Here is a 19,229-nt window from a genome sequence, read left to right as displayed (position 1 = left end):
AGATCTCACCGGACACGGAGTCCGAGGCTGTGGGGACTGTTCCATACCCAGCAGCAGAAACCGTCCGGCAGGGGATTTCAGGTCCTCTGGCCAAGAAACCCGAAGGCACGGTCACACGCAAGGGACCAGCACCGCCGTCGTGGAGCGGAGGCTACCAGAAGGCCCCGAGTCACCGGCCATACGGGTGAGCACCACACGGTACACTCAGGGACGTGGGCTACTTTTACCCGCTTCTAGCAAGGTAGCCAGGAAGAGTACAATTAGTTGGGGAGGCCTACAACTCCGCCTGGCCGGGGGAGATCCTATCTGCTCACGGACTGACCAGGCCCCGATCGCTAGCCAGTACTCCCGGGAGGGTCTACCTTTGCCACCAGTAAAGACCCTGAACTACACCGCACCGTCTCTGAGTGGTTCCTGGTGCCTGCGTGCAATTCTGCTATCCCCATCATCCACGTCTGCTGCCCTGAGGCCATACCCCTCCCGTTGGGGGTTATACTACCCACGCTGCACAACTGTACCACCGGCCTCAGCGGTCTGCCCTGCAGCGGCGGCTTCATAACCGCATTCAACGGGTGGCGTAGTCGAACACTATAACATCTTCTGCTAAATTCCGCCACTTAGTTTGACACCCTGGGCACGGACCGGGTCACCGCCACGAGGACTACTAACCCCGACAGATCCGGCTCCGAGTATTCCCCGCGTGCGCAACGCTACACAACACAGGCCCAGGGGGCGCGTCACATGCGCTCCACCACCATGATGTTCCAGCCCATCCAACTTCATAAATCGCATGGCCTCTCCAGGATACAGGCTGTGAAGTCTTTGGGGTAAATATACACTTTTTACGTCAGTGTGGCTGACGTATACCAATTCTCTGGTTCCTTTCTCCCGGATGAATCTAAAACCACAGATGATGTCAATACGCACTACCGTGCCATCAGAGCACTGCTCCTCAAATTCTGAGGCACAAAGCCCTTCACACCACTCTGGTGCCAGCTGCTCTGCCTTCTGTCTTCTGTCTTTCCTCGATTGCTTTTTTCCGGCCTATACAAAATTCATGTATCTTGCGCAGCCTCCCTCTGCCTTCTCCCTGGGTAGGAAGAGGTTCCAGCCAAGCCTGGCGTGGTGCCTCTCTGATACTATGGGGCCAGGTGACCTTGGATGGTGCTGGTTCCGGGCCTTGGTGGGCCAGCACTTCTGGCTCATCACCGAACCACCACCTACATGCCTGTAGGCGTCGGGTGTCCTCCTCCCAAGGCTTGGTTGCCTTCAACCACTTTTGGATATCAGCTTCCCCCTCACGGGCCTCTCAAATCACCACTCTCTACTCACTCGCGACTCGGGTCTCAGCTTCCCCCTCATGGGCCCCCAGGGTCTCCACTCTCCTCTCTTGAGCCGCTCTGGTCCCGGGACATGGGGCACATACGGACTCACCATGCACAGTTAGTCCACCTTCTCCACATCCATCCAGGTGTCTTCCGGCACACTCAGGTCACCCAGCAGTAGACGCGGTGCTCACAGAGTATGAGTACCGCCCGCATGCGCTCTTTGCAGCCTCATCTTACACCTTCTGACCCTACGTCGCCGCTGCTACATCGGGGATCTTGATCTGGATCACATCTTCCAGCTCCGGTACACCACTGTCTAGCGCTCACTTACCAGTCCTGTCGGAAGCCATGATAACTCTTGTTCTGTCAGTCTTGTGCTGACATTGATGCTGCTGTTCACTGCTCTACTCCTCACAGTAGCATGGTGCTGGCTTCGATGCTGTTTCCTTCCATTTGCTCCACCCTTCCAGGGGTCGTACTTCTGACGCGCTCACTGCGTCACTAGTCACTCCCAGTAACTCCGCCTTCGGCCACACCTCTTACCAGGGTTGGCTTCAGGTTTTTGTGGGTCCCTTTAACACATACCTGGACTCATGATGCACATATACAGCAGAGAAATATAGGTATAGTACACATGGCAGAGTAGTTATGAATGCCATGTGTCATGTGTAGCTCTCCCCCTGCATTGGCTCTTGAGGCAGTATACGGGTGACACTATGGCACTGTACCCACAGCTGTACAACCTTAGTGATATAAGTATACCCTGGTGATATATGAATCTGCAGGGTGCTGGTTGCAGACTGGCACAGATGGGCACAGTTGTAGTAGAACACCAGATCACATGGCACCAGCAGTATGAAGGTGCCACAACCTGCGCTCAGCTGGTACACAAAGTAAATAAAATCAGTAATACGTGAGCTGCTGGCACATATCTTGGCTAGCAGGATGGTATTTTGGCTGGCTGCAAACAGTTCCCTCAGGTCTGAGGTGTTGGTGAGTCCCCGGGGTACCCCTGGTGGCAGCACATCCTGGGCTATGGTTGTTGCTGTCGTTAGTGCCAGCATAGTGGACTGTCAGTACCCATCAGCAGTGGAGCTTCCCATGGGGCCATTTTTGGGTCTCTGTCGGATCCCGTCCAGAAGGTGGTGACGCGCCCCTGGGCCATGGGGGTACCCGGAGCCGGGCCTTGTAGATGCTGGGGGTTGTAGTCACTATGGCGGCGACCCGGTCCGTGACCAAGGGCGGTCAAACCAGGGTAGTCTATTTGTATAGGTTATATATAGTCTGACTATGCCCCCTGTGGAAGCTGGTGGTATGTGCAGCAAGGTGATGTGACTCCCCACAGGAGGAATGTAGCTTCAGGGCAGCGTGACTGGAGGATGGTGGTGATTGTGCAGGGCATTCTAGTATTTCCAGGGCACTTTTCAGGACCCCGTTCTGTGTACCTTCCTCTGGCCTCTTCCTGCACCTCACACCCAGCGCCGCTTCTATCCAGTACCCTCGGGCCTTGGTGGGCGACATATGTTCCGTCCCCTGGGTCCTATGTGGATACCTTCTTAGGGCTACTGGTGTGGACTTGTGGCCTGCAGTACTTGAAATGCTGCAGCCTCCGGTTTCTAGCTGAGCCTTTGTGGTTTCTCTACTAGTTGAGGGATCCGGTTCCCTGTTCTGGCCTGACCCCTCTACCTCCTGGTAGCAACAGACGTATGGGTGGCCTTCTGCACGGCCCGTACCTCTAGGGTCCCTTCACTCCTTTCAGGCTCAGGCCTCCTGACTTGGCCCGCCTGTGGAGCAGAGCTCGTACAGAGCCCCTGCTCCTGTCACCTTCCTCCTCTGACTGAACACTGATCTAAGATGGTTCCTCCCAACTCCAGCCAGGGATCAGGGACTGTGCTCTCCCATAGGAGCAATCTCGCCCTGTCCCCCGGAAATGTGGTGTAGTGGATGTAGTTTTAGGGTCCTGAGCCATACTCCTTCCTTACCTGAGAGTGAGGTACTACACCTCTGGCTGAGATGCAATACCTCTGTGGCGACCAAACCCTGAGGGGCGCCACATTGGACTAGTAGGATATTGGCCGGTAACTCATCATATGGTCAACATATGGCGGTAATATCAGTGTTGGTCTTGTATAGAAATTTATTTTCAGTAACAGCCCAATCATCTGTTGAGGTTCTCCAATACCCACTATCAGGGTCTACTACCGTAGTTGTAATCAGAGTTACCGATTAGGGGGCCAATCAGATGTTTCGCCCCCCTGAGCTGAGCCCCTAGCTACGCCTCGGCTAAGAAAGTATTGTTTCTGAAAAATTGTGACAGTTTAAGCAAATATGTTGTGTGGGTTGTTTCACCATTGACAGTGGGACATTGACTAATCCAATAGTGATAAGTGACCTGGGGAGGAGTTCGGGCGGCTTATAACCGGGACTGAATCAGCAGAAGATCACATCACAGAAGGAGTCATCATGATCCAGATCCTCGGTGTATTGCTGATGTGCATCGGAGCTGCCATTGCTGCAGGTAACCTCTGCAAAACAAATATTTTCTGCTGAGGAAGGACAAACGAAAATTAAAATGTGTGGCATAGACGTTACACCTTTAGTTTTATGTCTTTTTGTAGTTTGTTTTTTCTTTTATACTTTTGTTTAACATTTTAATAATAACATATCCATTAAGTTTATATCCCGCTTGAAACATTTTGTATTTCCTCTGTGCTTCCCCAAGCAGTATCTCCAAAGGCTCAGTATTATTCTCTGGACTTCATATTAATGGGGTCATCCTAATCCTAACAGTGAACCTAATGCTCAATACCTATTTAATTTTAAAAACTACTTTTGCAACAAACATCCATTTAATAATTAAAAAATAGGGAATTTTTAATAATTGTACGTCACAAAAGTAGTTAGTTTTTAATATTAAATTGTTACATATTCACTTTTAGTTTTCGGACAACCCCTTACCATATTTTCTGTTGTACAGGACCATGCCGCTCAGAGTCAGGGGTATAACTATAGGAGTTGTAGAGGTTGTAATGTAGGAGCTTATAGTTCCCCTGAGCTCAGAAGAAACTAAGAAATGGAACACAGATCTATTGTAGGAAGAGAGAACTGTCTCCTTCTTTATGGAAATCATGGACCCCCATTGACAGAAGATGAAGAAAAAAAGTTGCAGCTAAACTTTGAGCAACAGTTTTCATATCTGAAGAGACTGACAACTGCATAAATAGCAATTCCATCTGCCACGTTATCTTAGCCATCATCGTGATACTAGAGATAAACTGCTTGGGGATTTAGTTTTCTAACTTTCCTTCGTCTCTCTCATTGCTTTTCTCGGCAGTCCCTCGGTGCATTGTGATCGATGGGAAGCTGAAGCAGTTGGACGCCGGCGCTGGTCAGGTTTACGGTGTGAATGATAATGATGATATCTACCAATGGAATGGCAATGGCTGGAAGGAGATGCCTGGAAAGTTGAGACATGTAACAGTCGGTCCCGCTGGTGTCTGGGGAGTCAACAAGATACAGGAGATCTTTACATTTCAAGATAACAGATGGGTGCAGGCATCAGGTAAGAGGACACCTCACGTGCCTTGTGGCTGGGGCTGCACCATTTTTCTCTAATGTCATGGAAATTCTGGGCAACTTCAGTAATCCAAAGTATCCCACGTTCCCTATGTCAGCTGAGAAATGAGAACTATTCAGTGATTGTCTATAACAGAAAGTAATGGAGTAATCACTCTTTTCCATAGCTTACTGCAGATTTCTCAGTTTGTGAAATGTTAGGCTGCAGCTCTAACCTCGTGCATGATTAGACAGTGCCGGGAGATTAGAGCACAGTTGACTCACATCTTTCAGAAAAGGTCCAAGAATTGTGTGTTTAGCTTTGTCATATCCTTCTATCAACCCTCCTCCTCCTCTCATAGTATTGTCACCTCTGCTGTACTGCCCCTCTCCCAACACAGGTCTAAGTAATAACACTTATATCCATTGTGCTCATGGCAACTTGTAATCGCACTGCAGTGAGAGTAGAGAAGGCTACTCCTGTATGGGATGTAATGACAGCCTACTCTACTTTCACTTCAGAGGGATTAAAGTTGCCTGAGAACAGGCATTTTGATGGGAGGGTCAGTACAGCAGAGATGACAGCGCTATGAGAGGAAAAGAGCTGATTGAAGGGTTTGTAATGGGACAGAGCTAAGCACAGCTGTGCTGCCTCTTCCCCCACACTGACTGCCAGAACCTTATCTGCAAGGTGTTGGTCATTTGTGCTCTTTTCCCAACACTTTCTAATCATGCATGAGATTAAACCAGGAGATTAAAAATGTGTCATTACTATACCTCCCAACTTTTTCAAACAAGAAAGAGTGACACATACAATGGTGCACTTAGCGTGCCACAGTAATTATTATATGGCCCCAAAATACATTCCTCCCTAGATCGTATGGCATCTCCATGGTGTGCACACATAGCCCTGCTATAATAATACTCCCCCCCATATACACATGACCCTGCTATATCAATACACCCCTCATGCACATACAGCCCTACTACTTCAGTACACCCCCATGCACACACAGTCCTGCTACATAAATGCACCCGTCATGCACACACAGTTTTGCTACATCACTACACCCCCATGCACACACAACCCTGTTACATCAATACACCCCTATGCACACACATCCCTGCTACTTTAATACACCCCAGTGCACACAAAGCTCTGTTACATCAATACATTCTCCATGCACACACAGCCCTGCTACATCAATACAAAGCCCATGCACACAAAGCCCTACTACATTAATAAACCCACCATGCACACACAGCCCTGCTACATCAATACACCCTCCATGCACACACAGTCTTGCTACATCAATACGCCCCCATTGCACACACAGCCCTGCTACATCAATACACCCCTATTGCACACACATTCCTGCTACATCAATGCACCCCTCATGAACACATAACCCTATTAAACCCCAATGCCCTGTTACATCAATACACCTGCATTTAGACACAGATCTGCTACATGATTAAATAAAATCACACACGCGCTGAGACACACACATTATTCTTCATTTTTTTTCCATAGGTCGCCTGAATCATATTGACGCAGGTGGGAATAATTTCCTATCTGGAGCTAATAAATTTCAAGAGATTTTCTGCGCGAACAAGGACCAGACTATTTCCAATCCTGCAAACATAGACTATAACCCCATAGATGGGATTCTGAAGTATTACAGCTGTGGTCTCTATGGCTGTTGGGGTGTAAACTTTGGTGGCAGTATATTTTACCGCCATGACGTGCAGCCCACGGCCTGTAGAGGAAGTCGGTGGCAGCAAATAGAAGGCAGATTGGCCATGGTGGAGGTCGGCACCGATGGCTCTGTGTACGGCATGAACAATGAGGGACAAGTGTATAAAAGGTATCAACTTTAAAGACATCACGTAACATTTGTAATTTCTAACTACCATGAAATGTAGTAATTTATTAAACTTTTAAGATATAAAATCTATATGCAGCGAGCAGCACTAATGACGGCTGCAACATCACACAGTTATCACATGGCTTTCATAATCAGTATGGCACCACTGTAGATGTAAGTAACCTTTCCTCTCTATTTTAGAGAAGGGATCTCTGCTGGGAGTCCTACCGGAACCTCGTGGACCCTGTTGAATTTCGTTGTGACGCGCCCCTGGGCCTACCTGGTGTAGCGTTGCGCATGCGGGGACTACCCGGAGCCGGGCCTGTTGGGGGTAGTAGTCTCGTGGCGGTGACCCGGTCCGTGCCCAGGGAGTCAAACTCTGTGGCTGAGTATTAGCAGTAGATGTTGGACGACTACGCCACCCGTTGAATGCAGCTATGGAGCTGCCGCTGCAGGGCAGACCGCTGAGGCCGGTGGAAGGATTGTGCAGCGTGGATGGTATAACCCCCAATGGGAGGGGTATGGCCTCAGGGCAGCCGATGTGGATGATGGGGGTAGCAGGAACCACTCAGAGACGATGCGGTGTAGTTCAGGGTCTTTACTGGTGATAAAGATAGACCCTCCCGGAGTACTGGCTAGCGATCGGGGCCTGGTCAGTCCTTGAGCAGATGGGATTTCCCCTGGCCAGGCGGAGTTGTAGGCCTCCCCAACTAATTGTACTCTTCTGGCTACCTTGCTAGAGGCGGGCAAAAGTAGCCCACGTCCCTGAGTGTACCGTGTGGTGCTCACCCGTATGGCCGGTGACTCGGGGCCTTCTAGTGGCTTCCGCTCCACGACGGCGGTGCTGGTCCCACGCGTGTGACCGTGCCTTCGGGATTCTTGGCCAGAGGACCTGAAATCCCCTGCCGGTCGGTTTCTGCTGCTGGGTAAGGATTAGTCCCCACAGCCTCGGACTCCGGGTCCGGTGGTAACTCTTCAATCAGGGCGAGCTCTACAGCTGCCAGCCCCTGATTCCTTTTAGCACGACTTCCCCAGAGCTCCTGATCTCTCTTCCTATAGCTGCTTCTCCTCTTCTCTCTCTACTCTTTCTCTCTAACCCTGCCTCAGCCCCAGTTTTATATAGGGGAAGTTCTTCCCCTCCCAGGACTGGGCAGGAGGTGTGGCATGCATAGGATTCCTGACCAAGAGACCTCCCACCTGCTCTCAGACATAATATTGCTATTACTGTGGAAACCAGACCCCTGGGGTGCCACATTCCCCCCTAGTGAAATTTAGTACTCATACTTTTGTAAACATAACAAGGTATAAACAATAACATTCTGATAGAGACAACACATAAGGTGGTCACGTCGTGTCCGCAACCGGGTGTAACTTTTGAGGAAAACAAAGGTGTCCATTTCACCAAAACAGGGAGACGTAACCAGGTAGGGGTCTGTCCTGCCCCGAGTCCTTATCAGTCTTTTAGTCCATCCTGGGTTACGCTCCAACTATATGCACAAAGGATTCCCGGTAAATCCACCAAAGACTCCTATAAATAACTAGAAACACATAATTATACACAAGCAACAATAAACAGGTAAACATTAATAAAATAGCTTGAACATTTAGATCCTCCACCGTATGGGCAACTGGCCTCTAGTGACCCTAGTGGACCTACGGAGCTGGCTGACTGGTCCTGAGCTACAGGGTATAGGAGCTGTCAAGGGTAAACTGGGCAGCCGTCTACGGACTCTTTGGCTCACTAGGGGTATGGCAGGCTCACTATAAGCAGAGGGTTGATTTTCCTGGTCTGCTTGTGTGGGGTCTTCTGCCTCCTGGACCGGCTGTTCTTCCAGCTCTACCTGTGTCTCCGTAGGCACTTGGGATGCTGGTTGGAGGAACGTGAGGACGGGTACCACAACAGCACCATTGACTTGAGTCCAAGACCGAGGGAAGTCTCCGAGCACAGTACTAACCATATCTTCCCTTTCCTCTACGGGTCGAGGGTCTTCTTGTTCCTCTTCAGGGTTCCGTAGCTGTTCGGGACACTTCTTCAGGTGATCCCGGGATACAATGGCTGTGGTTTCCCCTCCGTCTTTACTGATTGTACAGATCTTTGGGTTGTCGTGGCTTGAGGGCAGTACGGTGTACGGGTCCTTCTCCCACTGGTCGTCCAACTTGTGGAGCCGTCTTTTCCTCTTCAAGACCTGCTCTCCGGGCACCAGGGGAACAGTGGGAGCACACTGGTTGTAAGTTTTCTCTTGTCTTTCCCTAGCTTGACAGAGACTTCGCTCCACGCTCTCCTGTACTTTCCGGTACTGCTGCTGCCTCTCTGTGTCCCAGTCTGCTTCTGGTGAAGTGTCCTCGGGTGTCAGGACTCCCATCTCCAGATCAACAGTAGAGATGAGCGTTGTTCTACTCGAACTGTTCGCCAATCTCAAATTCGAGCTGTTTTGGGCGGTGTTCGAGCCGTTCGGCGAACACGAACAATTTGAGAAAAATTCGGCTGTTCGAGGTTATGTTCGATAACTGTTCGTGCACCAAAATCATAACTGGATTTTTTCTCAGTAATGATGAAAATTAATGTTAATACGCAGTTTGAGTGTACAGCGGGGTGGGGGGAGGGGCAGGGGATGGATCTCTGCAGGAACAATGAAGATCTCCATTTTTTTTTCTCTTTCCCGCATTTGCAGTGGGGAGGTGCAATCTGTCAGCCTATCAGCAGCGCACACACGGAGCGAAGTGCTTTTTTTCACACAAGCAAGGGCATGTGTCATTGGCAGTGTATGTCACATGTCCTTGCCCTATAAGACCAAGCCATTTTCCCCGTCGCCACCATTTTCTCACTGCTGCAGCTGCGTGTTAGACGGCACCGCTGTTGCTGTGTGCGCTATACCTTGTTAATTTCAAGCCAATTTTCGCACAAATATACAGATAGCTTGGGAGTAGGGAATAGTTGTGATTGCAGTCCTTTTAAGGACTAGGTTACAGCATTTCCTACGACTTTTATCAGGGAGGTCTGTGCTCTTAAATAGATAGGTTGTGGGAGTAAAGACTAATTGTAATTGGAGTCCTTTTCAGGACTAGGTTACATCAGTTCCTATCAGTTTTTGCCAGGCAGGTCTGTGCCAGTGTTGTGCAAGTTTTTTTCACAGCGTTTGGCTGAATCTAGCAAAGCTAATCCTTTTTGGCCTATTGCAGAGTGTGTTAGTCAGTGGAGTAGCCTATCTGTGTTGCAAGATATACCACCTGTGTATAGAATACCAATTTTTTTACTGCACCTAGTGAAGTAAAATCTTTTGGGCATAGCATCATTCTATTAGTCCATCTATACTGACCTCCATCAGGTTGCAAATTGAATATAATTTTTTTCTGCATCTAGCTCTGAAAAAATATTGGGCTTCTAGCTGTGTGTGGGTCTTGTTCTATTAATCCATCTATACTGACCTCCATCAGGTTGCAAACTGAATATAATTTTTTTCTGCATCTAGCTCTGAAAAAATATTGGGCTTCTAGCTGTGTGTGGGTCTTGTTCTATTAATCCATCTATACTGACCTCCATCAGGTTGCAAACTGAATATAATTTTTTTCTGCATCTAGCTCTGAAAAAATATTGGGCTTCTAGCTGTGTGTGGGTCTTGTTCTATTAATCCATCTATACTGACCTCCATCAGGTTGCAAACTGAATATAATTTTTTTCTGCATCTAGCTCTGAAAAAATATTTGGCCTTCTAGCAGTGTGTGGGACTTGTTCTATTAGTCCACCTATACTGACCTCCATCAGGTTGCAAACTGAATATATTTTTTTCTGCATCTAGCTCTGAAAAAATATTGGGCTTCTAGCTGTGTGTGGGTCTTGTTCTATTAATCCATCTATACTGACCTCCATCAGGTTGCAAACTGAATATAATTTTTTTCTGCATCTAGCTCTGAAAAAAATATTTGGCCTTCTAGCAGTGTGTGGGACTTGTTCTATTAGTCCACCTATACTGACCTCCATCAGGTTGCAAACTGAATATATTTTTTTCTGCATCTAGCTCTGAAAAAATATTGGGCTTCTAGCTGTGTGTGGGACTTGTTGTATTAGTCCATCTATACTGACCTCCATCAGGTTGCAAACTGAATATATTTTTTTCTGCATCTACCTCTGAAAAAATATTGGGCTTCTAGCTGTGTGTGGGTCTTGTTCTATTAATCCATCTATACTGACCTCCATCAGGTTGCAAACTGAATATAATTTTTTTCTGCATCTAGCTCTGAAAAAATATTGGGCTTCTAGCTGTGTGTGGGTCTTGTTCTATTAATCCATCTATACTGACCTCCATCAGGTTGCAAACTGAATATAATTTTTTTCTGCATCTAGCTCTGAAAAAATATTGGGCTTCTAGCTGTGTGTGGGTCTTGTTCTATTAATCCATCTATACTGACCTCCATCAGGTTGCAAACTGAATATAATTTTTTTCTGCATCTAGCTCTGAAAAAATATTGGGCTTCTAGCTGTGTGTGGGTCTTGTTCTATTAATCCATCTATACTGACCTCCATCAGGTTGCAAACTGAATATAATTTTTTTCTGCATCTAGCTCTGAAAAAATATTTGGCCTTCTAGCAGTGTGTGGGACTTGTTCTATTAGTCCACCTATACTGACCTCCATCAGGTTGCAAACTGAATATATTTTTTTCTGCATCTAGCTCTGAAAAAATTTTGGGCTTCTAGCTGTGTGTGGGTCTTGTTCTATTAATCCATCTATACTGACCTCCATCAGGTTGCAAACTGAATATAATTTTTTTCTGCATCTAGCTCTGAAAAAAATATTTGGCCTTCTAGCAGTGTGTGGGACTTGTTCTATTAGTCCACCTATACTGACCTCCATCAGGTTGCAAACTGAATATATTTTTTTCTGCATCTACCTCTGAAAAAATATTGGGCTTCTAGCTGTGTGTGGGACTTGTTGTATTAGTCCATCTATACTGACCTCCATCAGGTTGCAAACTGAATATATTTTTTTTCTGCATCTAACCCAGCCAATAGTTTTGGCCTAATACCACAGTTTGGCCACTCAGCTCTGCTCGGTTACCATCCATTGTTTTTTTGTGCAAACAACTCCAGAGTTGTGAATTAGTTAACCACCAAAATGAGTGGAAAAAGGCCTGATGCTGGTGGAAAGGGGAATAGGCGTGTTGGGAAGGGGAAAAAAGGTTGTGTCCGTGGGGTAGGTGTTAAAGCAACAGTAACATCTGCAGAAGAAAGACCATCTTCCAGCCAAACTAAAATGTCTACTTCTTTTAGCGGACAATGTGATAAGATCCCTTTCTTACGGCCACGCCAATCGCTACAAATTCCAGATGAGGCACAAAAACAGCAGGTGCTTCAACGGATATCAAGTGCTCCTTTAAGTGGGCTCTCCTCCACATCAACTTCAACATCACAAATACTCCAGTCCTCAAAGGTGTCACCCAAATCGCACTTGCTTCCTCACAGCTCCCAAATCTCCAGCTGCCCGTCTGAGTATGAGGTAGAACAGATGGTTGAGTCTGCAGAGCTGTTTACTCATACTATAGCCTGGGAATCAGAGGTCGACTCCAGCGCTTCTGTGAATCCAGACGAGGAAATGATCTGCACTGATGCCCAGAATCTTTATGAGTCGGATCCAGGACCAGACGCAGAAGGTTCTGACCATAATGTAGACCCTCATTCCCAAACTGTAACTCCTGTTGGTGGAGACAATGAGGAAGACGATGATAAGACTCAAATACCTGATTGGAGCGACAACTTTAGTTTTTTGTCAGGGCAGGAACAGGTTGGCTCTGAGGACGACGGGTGTGATAACACACAGGGTGATGATGATGAGGTTGGAGATCCCACTTACTGTCAACCCACAGTCAGCCAAGAGATGAGGTCAGCAGAGGAGGTGGAGGAAGATGCTAGTGACGACGAGGTCAGGTTGCGCCTTCCTGGACAGAGACGTAGTACTGGAAGCACGTCAACAACTGCATCCTCAAACACAACTCTGCCTCTCACCACAAGTCGTGGTGGCTCTTCAGGTCGCATGGGTGCTAAGCCTTGCATAGCCTGGGCATTTTTTCAGATCGATAAAGATGACCCAACTCGTGTTATCTGTAACATTTGTCAGCAAAAGCTAAGTAGAGGCCAAAAAATACATAGTTTGAGTACTTCATGCATGAACCGGCACATGGACATGAAGCATAAGTTGCAGTGGGAAGCTCAGTGTGCTACAATGCGGCCTAGCCGGCCGGGCCAACCACCGTCTGCCATATCTTGTGCATCCGCGGTCTCTTCATCCTCTGTGACTGGGGGGACAGCAGTCACACCTGTTTTGGGGCGCAGACCTGCCACCTCTTTACCCGCAACAGCCAGCGTGATTGGCAGGTCATCATTTTCTTTGGAGGTGGGAACACCGGCTGGTGTTGAGCGCTGTCCGACATCGATAGCACCACCTTTGGATCAAGGCAACCTAACATGTCCGCCTGCATCTTCCTCACAGACCGGCAGTTTGCCGGGAACACCCTTATCAACCCCGTCTAAGCACAATAGCCAGCCCTCGGTCCCTCAGATGTGGACAAGTAAAAGACCATTTCCTCCTAGCCATGAGAAAGCTAAGAGGTTGAATTTCACCATCTGCAAGCTCTTGGCTACAGAAATGCTGCCTTTCCGCCTGGTGGACACAGAGGATTTTCGAGACCTTATGTCCGTCGCAGTGCCCCAGTACCAGATGCCCAGTCGGCACTACTTCTCAAAGAAAGGTGTGCCTGCGCTCCACCAGCATGTCGCACACAACATCACCGCTTCTTTGAGAAACTCTGTGTGTGACAGGGTGCATTTCACCACAGACACTTGGACGAGTAGGCATGGACAGGGGCGTTACATGTCGCTGACTGGGCACTTGGTAACTATGGTGACAGCAGGACAAGGGGCTGCTGTCCAAGTCTTGCCGTCCCCACGAGTTGTGCGTCAATCCTCTTTATGTCAAAGTTCCTCCACTGCTTCTGCCTCCTCAACCTCCTCTCGGTCTTCCACCTGCACCCAAAGCCTGTCTGGTCATGCCACAAGCTTTCTAACTGCGCAGAAGGGATCCTGCACACCTCCTTACTATGCTGGCAGTAGGGCTCAACGTCATCAGGCGGTTTTTACATTGAAATGTCTGGGAAATGTGAGTCACACAGCTGAGGAGTTGTGGTCAGCTCTGGAGAACCAATTTCATGAATGGTTGTCTCCACTGGACCTGAAACCAGGGAAGGCCGTGTGCGACAATGCTGCAAACCTGGGTGCGGCCCTTCGCCGGGGCAATGTCACACACGTGCCTTGTATGGCTCACGTGTTGAACCTGGTTGTCCAGCAATTTTTAGCCCACTATCCCAGACTAGATGGCCTTCTGCAGAGGGCACGGTCGCTGTGTGCTCATGACGCGCCCCCTGGGCCATATTCTTTATGGGAATATCCGGAGCCGGATCAGATGGGAGTTGTAGTCTTCCGAGTGGCTATGACCCGGTCCGTGCCCAGGGTGTCAAACTCAGTTGTATGTGGCAGTCCTACAGATGTTATTAAGTTCTTAATGTCGACTACGCCACCCGTTGTATTGCGGTCACTATGGCCGCCGCTGCAGCAGGGTCCGCTGAGGCTGATGGTATTGGTGCAGCTTTTGATAGTATAACCCCCAACGGGTGGGGTATAGCCTCAGGGGGTCAGGTGCAGAGGATGGGGGTTGTGGTGGTGCAGCATAGATGTTAAATGAAGACAGAGTCGGGTTGTGCAGTTTAGGGTATTTACTCACTGCTGATGTTCCGGTCACTCCAGCTTCAAGTGACCACCCGAGCCGTGCTGCGTCCACCAGGTCCTGGATCCAGCAAACCCCCAAACAAGTCCGGAGCGTGACCCTGAGCTCTCCTTCTGTCCTTTCCTCTGGCCGTCCCCACTAGTGATCCACCTAGGTCCAGCTCCCTCGGGCCTTCTGTTGGGACACCCTTGGCCTTGGGTTCCCTGACCCTCCACGTGGTATGCCTTCGGGGTGGATGTGGTGGGTGGCCGTGGCAGACGCTGCCCACGGCCTCCGGTCTCTGGCTAGGGTGTGCTTTTGCCCCCACCAGTTTGGGATCCGGTACCCTATTGCCGACTCTTCACCCGGGGATTGAATTTGGGTTCTCAGAGTCCTCTCTTTGTCTCCTCTGGGTCTTTCCTTCTCTGCTCCACTCTCTCTCTCTCTGGGGCTTCTCTGCTCCTCTTCCTCTGCTCTGCTCTGACAGACTGACTGACAGACTGACTGACTGACCCTGTTCTTTGATGGTGCCCACCTTATATACACCCTCTATGTGTGAGCTCAGGCGACCAGCACCCAATGAGCTCCTATCTTTACCCAGGCTGCTCCCCCTATCTGCCCCTACACTACTTGGGATGTACCACCCCCCTCCCACTCCAGCCAGGAACAGACTCGGTCGTACCTGCACATTTCTAAGTGGGAGTACCGTCGGCCTGCTCCTCGGAAATGGGATGTGTGTAGTGCATGCAGCCTACCGAGCTCAGGTCCACACTCCATCCTTACCCGGGAGTGGAATATCACACCTCTGGGTTGAGGTGCAATACCCCTGCAGCAGCCGAATCCTCAGGGTGCTACATTCCCCCCTGGTAAATCACAGCACGTCCTCGGGCTGTAAGAACAAAACACCATAAAACATACAAATTTTTTCATAAACAACATAATAAAACATATTAAAATATCATATAAAACATTATATATATATATATCAAATAAACTTTTCATATAAAACATTCTCGTCGCCTCTGGCTCCTCCCTCCGGTCACTGTGCAACGTGTGACCGGGTAAAGTGCGACAGTCTTTTCTTGAAAAATGGTTTTCCTATAAAACCGGTAGGGGGCGCTTTAGGACGCGCAACTATTTACAAGGTGTAGTGGCCGCTCTCAGTCCTCGGCCAGGTATTAGGGAGGAACGACCGCTCTAAGTCCTCGGTCAGTGGGATTTAAGGGAAATACGGGTAAACAGTTCACACTTGCTGGTCCCAACGGGGACTATATTAGCAACAGTTACAGTTCACTGTGCCCCGACGGGCAACTATATACAGCTTGTACTCTGCTGTACTTAACGACGGCGTCCTCCTGCTCTTTCTTTATGTTTTCCTCTAGCTTCAGACCCGTCCGGGTCCTCTTGCTCTTCCTCCTCACACCGCAGCTCTTCCTCCGTCAGGCGATGCACATGGAGGGCGTAGGGTCCTTTGGCACACTTGTGCCGGGTGAAGGTGACCTCGTCCCCGATGTAAAGGTCACGACCTCTGTGTCCCTCCGGTAGGTGGGACTCAACGTCTCTCCTGGTCACGAAGACGTCGCCTAGGGTGCGGTGGTCTCGGATGAAGCCCCACCCATGCTGCATGTTAAACTTTATCACAGTCCCGGTGGTGCGGGGACTATGCGCTGCACGGGGGTCTCTCCTGGCCCGGCTCTTCTGCTCCGCGCTCCTTATCTGAGCTTGCTGTTCCCGGACCCGCCTCTCTCTCCGCTCCCTCTCGAAGACCTCGAGTTGTTGGCGGCAGCACTCAGCACGCTCCGCTGCAGCTGCCCGAGTCTCCTGAGTGAACCCCATGAGGTCTTCTCCGGTGGGGTCCCACTCAAACTGGGTCTCTTCTAGCGGGGGCGAGATCCTCTTTACGGGCTTTGGAGCCGGGATCAGGGGTTCATCAAGGGGTCTCTCTTTCCGGAGTCGGGGATGGTGTAACTCCGGTGGCCATATGAAGGGCTGCCCATCCGGGCACGTATGTTGGGCAAACAGGTCCTCTCCCAGATGCGGCACTTTTGGTCTTATGGGCGCGGTGGTGTTAGCGCCCGGGTTGCCCGGGCCTTGAGGCCAGGCCTGGGGTATCTGGAAGGTGAAGGGCACCGTAAGGACGGCGGCGCCCTGGGCTACTTGGCCCTGCGACCAGGCCGGGGGCTCCGCGGAGGTAGGGGGCGTTGTTGGTATAGCGGCGCCCGGGGGTACTAGGCCTTGCGACCAGGCTGGTGGTACTTCCTGCTTGGTCACGCTCGGGGTCGAGGCGTGTGACGTCACAGGGGTCGCGGCTCCCGTTTGAGGCCTAGCCTGCGGCGGTGACGTTGCAGCGACGGGCACGGCAGGATAGACTTCGGGCTCGGCAACGGGGAGCTGGGGCAGGTGCGCGGTTTCCCGGTTTGGGGTATAGACGTCCCCTTTACCTGCCTCCACTCGTTCGGCTCCCTTCTCGGCGCCGTCTCCGGCCTTCAGTCCTCCTGCGCCATCCTCAGAGGCGGTCTGTCTCCTCGTCTCGGGTGGCGTGCTCCGCTGACGAGTCTCGGTCTTCTGGGCCATCTCTCGGCTCCACTGCGCCAACGTCTCTCGCTGCACCCGGGCCATCCTCCGTGCGAGGCCCTCCAGAGCGGTCTGCGCACACTCCCGGTCTCGGGGGAGCTGTGCTAGGACCTCCACTAGGCCTAGTGGGGTCGTTGTTTCCAGCAGGCTCCTGACCAACGGGTCGGTGCTGCTCTGCTCTCCTACAGTTGTCTCCAGCAGGCTCCTGGCCAGCGGGCCGGTGCTGCTCTGCTCTCCCTCCTCTGTTTCTAGCAGGCTCCTGGCCAACGGGCCGGTGCTGCTCTGCTTTCTCGCCATCTCCGGGTAAGCTCCTCCGATACTCTTCTCCAGGCTTCTTGCCTCCGGGTGCGCTCTCTCCAGACTGCTCCAAGCGACACCCATCTTTTTTCTCTTCTTCTCAGTCCTCCCACTTCGAGGGCGGTCCCGGGGCCACTTGGTGATTGTCAGCTCCAGGGGCTGTTCTTTCACGCTGACAGACACCTCTAGCATCACAGTCTCTGTTGGTGGGGGCGGTTTCCACTTTTGGCGCCATTTTCGGTCCTGGCCCACGATGGGAGTCGGCCTCTTGCCACCCTCTGGCATGCCCATAATGGCGTCCGCTCTTCCAAGGCGGGAAACCTTTGGAAATGGCGGGAACCGCTTCCCAGTGGCGGGAAACTCTGCAGATGGCGGGAAAAAGCTGTTAATGGCGGACAACCGGCGGGAATCGACTGGTGATGGGGTCCGATGGCGGGGACCCTCCGGAACCGGCAGGAGACTTCTTTTTGAGGTAAACTCGTTCTTTTCTTCAGGCACGCAGTACCCGGGTGTTGCGGGCACGTAATCCTGCCGACTACGCCAAAGTTGACGCGCCCCCTGGGCCATATTCTTTATGGGAATATCCGGAGCCGGATCAGATGGGAGTTGTAGTCTTCCGAGTGGCTATGACCCGGTCCGTGCCCAGGGTGTCAAACTCAGTTGTATGTGGCAGTCCTACAGATGTTATTAAGTTCTTAATGTCGACTACGCCACCCGTTGTATTGCGGTCACTATGGCCGCCGCTGCAGCAGGGTCCGCTGAGGCTGATGGTATTGGTGCAGCTTTTGATAGTATAACCCCCAACGGGTGGGGTATAGCCTCAGGGGGTCAGGTGCAGAGGATGGGGGTTGTGGTGGTGCAGCATAGATGTTAAATGAAGACAGAGTCGGGTTGTGCAGTTTAGGGTATTTACTCACTGCTGATGTTCCGGTCACTCCAGCTTCAAGTGACCACCCGAGCCGTGCTGCGTCCACCAGGTCCTGGATCCAGCAAACCCCCAAACAAGTCCGGAGCGTGACCCTGAGCTCTCCTTCTGTCCTTTCCTCTGGCCGTCCCCACTAGTGATCCACCTAGGTCCAGCTCCCTCGGGCCTTCTGTTGGGACACCCTTGGCCTTGGGTTCCCTGACCCTCCACGTGGTATGCCTTCGGGGTGGATGTGGTGGGTGGCCGTGGCAGACGCTGCCCACGGCCTCCGGTCTCTGGCTAGGGTGTGCTTTTGCCCCCACCAGTTTGGGATCCGGTACCCTATTGCCGACTCTTCACCCGGGGATTGAATTTGGGTTCTCAGAGTCCTCTCTTTGTCTCCTCTGGGTCTTTCCTTCTCTGCTCCACTCTCTCTCTCTCTGGGGCTTCTCTGCTCCTCTTCCTCTGCTCTGCTCTGACAGACTGACTGACAGACTGACTGACTGACCCTGTTCTTTGATGGTGCCCACCTTATATACACCCTCTATGTGTGAGCTCAGGCGACCAGCACCCAATGAGCTCCTATCTTTACCCAGGCTGCTCCCCCTATCTGCCCCTACACTACTTGGGATGTACCACCCCCCTCCCACTCCAGCCAGGAACAGACTCGGTCGTACCTGCACATTTCTAAGTGGGAGTACCGTCGGCCTGCTCCTCGGAAATGGGATGTGTGTAGTGCATGCAGCCTACCGAGCTCAGGTCCACACTCCATCCTTACCCGGGAGTGGAATATCACACCTCTGGGTTGAGGTGCAATACCCCTGCAGCAGCCGAATCCTCAGGGTGCTACATTCACTTCCGCCGTTCGCATCCCGCAGCTTTGTATGGCTCACGTGTTGAACCTGGTTGTCCAGCAATTTTTAGCCCACTATCCCAGACTAGATGGCCTTC

General features: G+C 50.8%; 1 protein-coding gene across 1 annotated transcript in view; it reads left to right on the top strand.

Annotated features, from left to right (window-relative positions):
- Window positions 1–3,751: 3,751 nt before the first annotated feature.
- The window catches only part of LOC141173066 (fish-egg lectin-like), a 62,226-nt gene continuing 46,748 nt past the window's right edge, over window positions 3,752–19,229 (top strand). The window contains exons 1-3 of the mRNA XM_073657703.1: window positions 3,752–3,846; window positions 4,663–4,890; window positions 6,418–6,751. Of these exons, the coding sequence (XP_073513804.1) occupies window positions 3,792–3,846; window positions 4,663–4,890; window positions 6,418–6,751 (617 nt within the window). The 5' untranslated portion in view covers window positions 3,752–3,791. The remainder of the gene's footprint in view (window positions 3,847–4,662; window positions 4,891–6,417; window positions 6,752–19,229) is intronic.

Source organism: Phyllobates terribilis, unplaced genomic scaffold (genome assembly GCF_046119375.1).
Source record: "Phyllobates terribilis strain yellow unplaced genomic scaffold, ASM4611937v1 Scaffold_12__6_contigs__length_324123572, whole genome shotgun sequence".
In the NCBI taxonomy this organism is placed as follows: domain Eukaryota; kingdom Metazoa; phylum Chordata; class Amphibia; order Anura; family Dendrobatidae; genus Phyllobates; species Phyllobates terribilis.
The sequence above is the reverse complement of the archived record's forward strand: the minus strand, read 5'-3'. Positions and strand labels throughout refer to the sequence as shown.